The sequence below is a fragment of the Tarenaya hassleriana genome, unplaced genomic scaffold, assembly GCF_000463585.1.
Source record: "Tarenaya hassleriana unplaced genomic scaffold, ASM46358v1 Cleome15, whole genome shotgun sequence".
Classification (NCBI taxonomy): domain Eukaryota; kingdom Viridiplantae; phylum Streptophyta; class Magnoliopsida; order Brassicales; family Cleomaceae; genus Tarenaya; species Tarenaya hassleriana.
The window spans coordinates 2440787-2448555 of record NW_010964923.1 but is presented as its reverse complement, the minus strand read 5'-3'; the positions used below and the strand labels follow the sequence as shown (position 1 = coordinate 2448555).

Genomic DNA, 7769 nt, shown 5'->3' with positions numbered 1-7769 from the left:
TTCCGATCTTGCTTCACTCTCTCCAGCAACTCCTCGTCGTCATCGGCCTCTAGAATCGCCGCGTTGGCGTCGCGATTTCTTCTGTCACCGCCCGCGAGAAAACCCACCACGAGACTGCTCATAAACCCTAGAGACAGTTCCCTTCTGTCGCAGAGCATGGACGGAAAAACAGACAACGATGTGTGGATGCCGTTGTTCTTGGAGAAGGCCTTGAGAATGGTGACTTGGGTTCTCGACGACGACGAAGCAGAGGAAGAAGAAGAGAGAAATGGGTTTAGGGTTGAAGAGATCAGCGTCTTCGCCATTTTTCTCGGGCCGTCTGCAAACTCTCTCTCTCTCTCTCTCGGTGGGAAGAAGACGATGGTGGTGATAAGGTCTCGGTGGATTGTTGTGTTGTTTTCGTCCAATCATTTTCTTCTCTCCTTCGTCCAGAGACTACACTCCATTTTTTCACTCGCTCTCTTCACTTGCTTACCTTACACACGCGCGGACTCCACGGTTTAGTTAGTTAACCGGATTTTTCGGTTACCCGATTTTGTCCTCGAATTATCCGACCGATCATACCAAAATCAGGTAACTAAATTTCGAAAATCTGCAGAATACAATGAGATTGAGGATTCGGGTACCCGTAAAATATTCGACCGATGAAAGAAAAATACAAAAGGAGGCGTCAAAGGTGTTAGACGAGAGAAATCGAACTCGAATTTACGAGATTCGACCAAAACTCGAACTCGAATTTTAGTCTACATGTTCACCTCGAGTTTCATACCGAAATTCGGGATACATGCCATAATACCGATCCGGTAATATCAAATATCTGAAGCAAACAAAATCTTATTTATGCCGATGGAGATAGACCGATTAGAGAGGAAGAGTAATGAATGATAAAAAAGAGTATGAAAGATTACATAAATTTCTAAGTTTGAGGATTGTGTAACTCCATATACAAATGTTTAGATTGTGAATGCATAATCCAAAATCCTAAGCTACATAGATTGTCAAATGTGGTTGGTTGTATAATTATAATATTATATTACTGGTAAAAAAATGTATAGTTAAATAATTGGAGACATATTTTCTTTCAAATATTTTAGAATGAATAATATCTCATTGTATTAAAATTAAATTTTATATTAAATAATTATATTTTTTTAATAAAAAAAATATAACTATTTTTTAAAAAAAGTAAATAATTTTTAGTGAAATAAACAAAACCTAAGAAAACGGAAATGAAAATCAATCAGATTATAAATAATTTTTCTCAAAATGAAAAAAAAAAATCTAAGTCTAATATATCCTCTCTATATATGCATTTAGTATTCATGTTTTTGTAATTCTAAAATTACGTGTCCATCTTTTTTTTTAATGATCAAACCGAAGATGAAAATTTTGTGTGGGGTAATTTTTTGTTGTGTAGTAATTTTTTTTTAACTTTCTTCACAGTCATTTATTTCTCCCACTTCAACAATTATTCTTAAATATTATATAATAAAAAAATCACGAAAGCGTTTACAAAGGCAATTGAAAAAAATAAAAGCCAAAAAGGAGGACGTAGCGTAGCGTGAAATCTTTGACCTCAAAAGTGCACAGAGGGCTTGTTTTGTATTATTCCATTTTTGAACCTCGACGTCGTTGAATAGACTTTCCTTCGAATATCTTCTTCAGCTTCTCCAATTTTCCTGGGTTTTCTCCTGTTTCTTCTCCCCTAGAATCTTGTCACGGTTCCCAAGCAGCTGAGATTGCGATTCGAGCAGAGAAAACAAGTGGGTTTTGCTCGAATTTTTCTGGGTTTGATCGATTTTGCTTGTTTGTGTCACGTTTAATCCCAAAGTTTTCAGTTTTTGTGACGAATTGAGTGCGACAAAAACCAGGATCTGGGTATGAAGTTTCCCCCTGAAAGTCTGTTCTTTTGCAGTGTATCCTAAGGTGAAGGTGCCCGGCCAAGGTTATGGAAAACGAAATCAGAAAAGAAAGTTTACTGAAAAGTTTCTGAATTTTCTCACTTGCATTAATCGTTCCCTTTACACTGTTTATATACAACTAGAAAAGGAATCTAATGAAAAACAGATTTACAACAACCTAACAAATGCGAAACAGAAATACAGGTGTCAAAATTATGTGGCTTGAATTAAAACAGCTAAACCAGTGTTGGTTTGATAACCAAAACTAGAAATAACCGAGATAACCAAACCATTGGTATATGAACTCTAAGACTCCCCCTCAAGATGGAGAATACAAGTCTCGTATTCCCATCTTGAAAGAGAGCCGTCGAAGATGATCAACTGCAACAGGCTTTGTCAAAATGTCCGCTAACTGATCAGAAGCTGAGATGTGGAAAGGCTTGAGGAATCCCGACTTGATTTGCTGCCGAACATAATGACAATCTAATTCAATGTGCTTCGTTCTCTCGTGGAAGACGGGATTGTGGGCAATGTGAACAGCAGAAAGATTGTCACAGAATAATGAGACAGGCTGCGAAACAGAAATGCCAAGCTCCAGCAACAGAGTATGAACCCAGACCAACTCACAAGAAGTTTGAGCCATAGCTCTATACTCCGATTCAGCACTGCTACGGGAAATTGTCTGTTGCTTTTTGGATTTCCACGAGATCAGCGAGTTACCAAAGAAGACGCAGAAACCAGTAACGGACCTCCGAGAATCTGGGCAAGAAGCCCAGTCGGCATCGGTGTAAGCACTAAGCTTAGTATCTGACCCAGCAGAATAAAAAAGACCCTGAGCAGGATTATGTTTCAGATAACGAAGAACGCGAAAACCTGCTTGAAGATGAGCTGTCCGAGGTGCGGACATATACTGGCTCAGCTTTGTAACAGAAAAACTAATGTCTGGTCTAGTTATGGCAAGATAAATCAGCTTGCCAATCAGTTTACGATACAGCAGAGGGTCATCGAGTAACTCACCAGACTCCTGCCCAAGTTTTTCCCGAGTATCCATTGGTGTAGCAATGGGTTTACAGCCAAGCATCCCGAAATCTTCAAGTAATTCCAAGGTGTACTTGCGTTGACAGATAGCTATGCCTTGTTTTGACCTAGCAATCTCCAAACCAAGAAAATAATGAAGATCACCCAGGTCCTTAATCTGAAACTCAGAGTGCAAAGTCGACTTCAAATCTGAAATCATATTAGAATTGTTTCCTGTTATCAGTAAGTCATCAACATAGATAAGGACAGCTACAATATGAGAACCAGCCCTCTTGATAAACAAGGAGTTGTCTGATTGAGCTTGTAAGAAGCCTGCATCCAGAAGTACACGAGACAATCTTTGATTCCATTGTCTCGAGGCCTGTTTCAGGCCATAGAGAGATCTGTGTAACTTGCAGACAGCATTGGAAGACACTTTCTCCCCCTTAAGATCAGCATAGCCAGGCGGCAGTTTCATGTAGATCTCCTCATCTAGGTCCCCATTCAAAAAGGCATTGCTAACATCCATTTGGCTCAATAACCAATTGTATTTCGCAGCTAAGGCAAGCAACAATCTGACAGTAGTCATCTTCGCAACAGGACTAAAAGTCTCTAAATAATCCACACCTTCCAATTGTGTAAAACCCTTGGCCACCAATCTAGCCTTGTGTCTTTCAATGGAGCCATCAGCATGATACTTGGTTTTAAAAACCCATCGACAGCCTACTGCATGCTTTCCTTCTGGAAGAGCAACTATAGACCAGGTTTTAGTTCTAGCCAGAGCATCTAGCTCAAGGGACATTGCCTCTCTCCATTTATCAAATTTTGCTGCCTGGGTGTAAGATTGTGGTTCTGGCTCGGTAGAAATATTAAGGGCAAAGGTTTTATAGGCTGAGGAAAGTTTATCATATGAGACATAGGATGATAAAGGGTATAAAGTATTTGGAGAGGGTGGGGGTGGTGAATGGTTTTGAAGATGGTAACAATGATAATCAGAAAGGTAAGCAGGAGCCTTATACTGTCGTTGTGGTCTGAGAACTGTATCTGAAGATTCAGGGGTGACAACAGGAGTATCTGTATCCGAGGATGGAGAAGACATAATGGAAGGAGACGCAGAAGGAGGCACAGGACGTGAGACAGGGAACATGTCAGTCTCAAACAAGAAGGGAGAGACAGATTGTGAAAGAGGTTGTAATGCTGTTTCAGACACAGAGGAAACTTTAAAAGGAAATGTTGATTCATGGAAAACCACATTTCTGGAAATAAGAACAGCATTAGAACCAAGATCAAGCACTTTATATCCTTTGATTCCATGAGGATAGCCCAGAAAAACAGAAGGTACAGCCCGGGGACTGAACTTATTTCTATCTTTGGATAAAGTGGAGACATAACAAAGGCATCCGAAAACACGCAAATGAGAATAAGAAGGAGTGTTTCCAGTTAGAATTTCGAAAGGGGATTTGTTTTGCAAAAGTGGAGAAGGGATTCGATTAATCAAATAAACGGATGTAAGAATACAGTCACCCCAATAAGCTAGAGGGATATTGGATTGAAGAAGAAGAGCTCTAGCTACATTGAGAATATGCTGATGTTTTCTCTCAACAATAGCATTTTGTTGGGGTGTGTATGGACAAGAAAATTGATGAAGAATCCCTTTCTTGGCAAACAAAGAAGTGAAAGCAAGTTCATGAGCATTGTCAGTGCGAACACTTTTGATTGAGGCATTAAATTGATTCTCAACAAAAGCAATGAACTCGGGAAACTTTTGCAAAACATCACTTTTAGATTTCATAAGATAAACCCAGGTACAACGACTGAAATCATCGACAATTGAAAGAAAAAAGCGATGACCATCAATGGTTGTCTGAGAAAACGGTCCCCATATGTCAACATGGAGTAACTCAAAAGGAAAAGTAGAAACATGAGAAGAAACAGGAAAGGACAGACGTTTTTGTTTAGCTTGTGGACACACAGAACAAGGAGGTGAGCTATCTTCAGAAGGAACAAAGGAAATCTGGGATGACTTTGCGAGGGAGTGAACTCTGACGTCGGATGGATGGCCAAGACGATGATGCCAAAGATCGAAAGTTGTAGCTGAAAGAGCAGTGCATAAAAGGCTGGACACAGAGACAGACGATGGAGATGTGTGCTGCATCTCATAGATATAGAGATTTCGAACTCGTTTACCCTTGCCAATCATCAAGTCCCGAGTATGGTCCTGAATCAGGTAAGAGTCACGAAAAAAATGCACAGAACAAGAAGCATCTTGAGTTAAAGAGCTGACACTAAGAAGATTATAATGAAAAGAGGGAATAAACAGGACAGAAGTCAGAGTAATGGAAGGAGAAAGTATAACAGTTCCAGATTGAGAAACAGAAATGGAAGTATGATTTGGGAGTGATACAGATACAGCTGGTATGTCATGAATCTCAGAGAACAAGTCCAAATCACAACCAACATGAGTACTAGCTTCTGTGTCTAAAATCCAAACAGCCGAGGGAAAGGTAAGAAATGAATCAGAGGTGGAAGAAATAAAGTGAGAAAGTATAATACCTGGTGAGGGTGGAGTAGGCATAGCAAAATTTGAGTCCATGACAGAGGGACCTTGACCCTTTTGCTGAGAAAACAGCTGAGCTAAAAGAGACTGAACCTGCTCCAAAGTGTTCTGTCCTGCATGATCACTGGAAACAACTCGTGCTGAGGTATCAGTAGGAACTACAGCCGAATCAACCATATTCACCCTGGTCTGAAACTTATCAAAGGACTGAGGTCGAGGTTTAGAGGGTGAGCGGGGATTCCATCCAGAATTTGTCTTATAGCCTGGTGGATAGCCATGAAGACGAAAGCAACGAGACACAACGTGTCCTGTTATACCACAGTGTGAACAAACAGGTCTAGGGCGAGAGTTGGAAGAAACAGGGATAGAAGGCTTGGTGGGAGGAATGGAAGAAGGGAAAGCATAAGAAGAACGGGAGGTATTTGTGGTGGTTTGGAAGGCAACAGCATCTGGTATGGTCGAAACATTAAGTTTCTGCTGCTCTTCCTGAGCAACAAGGTTAAAAGCTCTGGTAATATCAGGTAAAGGGTCAGTCATCAAGATCTGACGTCTAGCAGCCGAGAAAGAATCATTCAAACGCATCAGAAAACGGACAACATTCCGTCTAGCAAACAGACTTGACCACTGATCAGCAATACGACATTTGCACCCCCCACAAGTACAACCCTTACAGCAGCAGACAGGCAAAGGCTCATAATGTTTCAACTCTTCCCATAAGGCATTTAATTTGGTAAAATATGTGTTCAGATCAAGAGAACCCTGATACAAATTGTCAATCTGATGTTGAATGCTATAAATCTTAGAAACGTTAGTCTGATGAAAACAGCGCTGTAAATGGGTCCAGATTTCATGAGCATCTTCCATATAAGAGATCAAAGTGTGAATTTCTGGAGAAACAGAGTTGTTCAACCAAGTACCCACCATAGCATTGCAACGTAACCACGAACCTGAGTCTTCCTCATTGTCCACTGGTTGAGGCAGAGTGCCGAGAATAAAACCAAGCTTATTCTTGGCCAAAAGAGCCTTCCGAACATCGCGTGACCAAACGCCATAGTTGGCCTCACCCCGAAGCTTCTCCGAAACGAGAAATACGCTGGACGAATCGGCAGCATGTAGAAAAAGAGGATCGGAATAGGGATCCCGAGGATTCGAAGAGCTCGAAGAAGCCGAACCCAGAGGAATGGAACTGGGAATAGATTCTGCGATTTCTGGTGAAGACGCCATGTATAAACAAAAGAAATAGCGAGAAGGGGAAAATCACAGAGTGAGCAGAGGACTATTCACGCTCTGATACCATATGGAAAACGAAATCAGAAAAGAAAGTTTACTGAAAAGTTTCTGAATTTTCTCACTTGCATTAATCGTTCCCTTTACACTGTTTATATACAACTAGAAAAGGAATCTAATGAAAAACAGATTTACAACAACCTAACAAATGCGAAACAGAAATACAGGTGTCAAAATTATGTGGCTTGAATTAAAACAGCTAAACCAGTGTTGGTTTGATAACCAAAACTAGAAATAACCGAGATAACCAAACCATTGGTATATGAACTCTAAGAAAGGTCGAGATGAAGAAGTAAAAGCTGCTTATTACAAGCCGGCAGATTCAGATTCTTGCACGAAACCGAACCATGTCCATCCTCGTTTCTCTGGTACTTACGTCTCTCTCTCTCTCTCTCAGTGAATGGCACGTCTACTATGAGCTTCTAGTTTAATGGTGATGGAGTTGGTTTACTATATGAATGAAAGATTTTGACTTGAGTTGATCGAGTTCAAAATCAAAACCGGAGATCCTTGATCAAGGGTTGAATCTGTTGTTCCTTTTTCTTGAACAACGAGTGTGTTGGATTGGATCAGTAGCAGTGTTCTTCATGGCGGAAAAAAGGTTGATCTCTTCTTGTGCTCACTGGTTTTACCCCAAAACTGTTAGTACATCAGTTTGATTTGTTGACTTTGTTCGTTCTGACCATTTCCATGTTGGAACTAACAATGGAGTGGAATCATAAGTTCAGTTGATCTCTTTTCGATATGTTTTAGTTGATATTGTTACTCGTTTTTATGGATTTCGGATCGAAATGATGGAGTGGAAACCCGAGTTTTGAGTAAGAAGGGGGAATGTTGATCTCTTCTTGTGCTTATGAGTTCTGGCCAACCATTTTTTGCGATTCTTGTTCATAGCCTTAATCACATACACAGTCGGTTTTCGGTTTACGGATCGAAGTGTTTTCTTCTTCATTGTATGCCGTTATGGAGAAAAGTGAAAAGATCAAAACGACAAATCTCAAGTTCTA

The 7769-nt window shown here is 40.3% G+C and overlaps 3 protein-coding genes across 3 annotated transcripts in view; 1 reads left to right on the top strand and 2 right to left on the bottom strand.

Annotated features, from left to right (window-relative positions):
• The window catches only part of LOC104808977 (thylakoid lumenal 16.5 kDa protein, chloroplastic), a 2334-nt gene extending 1930 nt beyond the window's left edge, over positions 1-404 (bottom strand). The window contains exon 1 of the mRNA XM_010534848.2: positions 8-404. Coding sequence (XP_010533150.1) covers positions 8-305 — 298 coding nt within the window. The 5' untranslated portion in view covers positions 306-404. The remainder of the gene's footprint in view (positions 1-7) is intronic.
• Positions 405-5052: 4648 nt separating this feature from the next.
• Positions 5053-6699, bottom strand: LOC104809118. Its single transcript, XM_010535014.1, has 2 exons — positions 5472-6699; positions 5053-5136 (listed from the first exon to the last, which is right to left on the bottom strand). Exons 1-2 carry the CDS (start codon positions 6697-6699, stop codon positions 5102-5104), a joined length of 1263 nt encoding a protein of 420 aa, XP_010533316.1. The 3' UTR covers positions 5053-5101.
• A 106-nt stretch (positions 6700-6805) lies between these two features.
• Positions 6806-7769, top strand: part of LOC104808976 — a 2258-nt gene continuing 1294 nt past the window's right edge. The window contains exon 1 of the mRNA XM_010534847.1: positions 6806-7130. Coding sequence (XP_010533149.1) covers positions 7025-7130 — 106 coding nt within the window. The 5' untranslated portion in view covers positions 6806-7024. The remainder of the gene's footprint in view (positions 7131-7769) is intronic.

Excerpts from the sequence above, each read along its gene's own strand:
- LOC104809118 (XM_010535014.1), bottom strand. The coding sequence starts at position 6,699 with ATGGCGTCTTCACCAGAAATCGCAGAATCTATTCCCAGTTCCATTCCT. Across the intron at positions 5,137-5,471 it reads GCCTACTCCACCCTCACCAG|GACCATACTCGGGACTTGAT; the intron begins GTATTATACTTT and ends TACCTGATTCAG.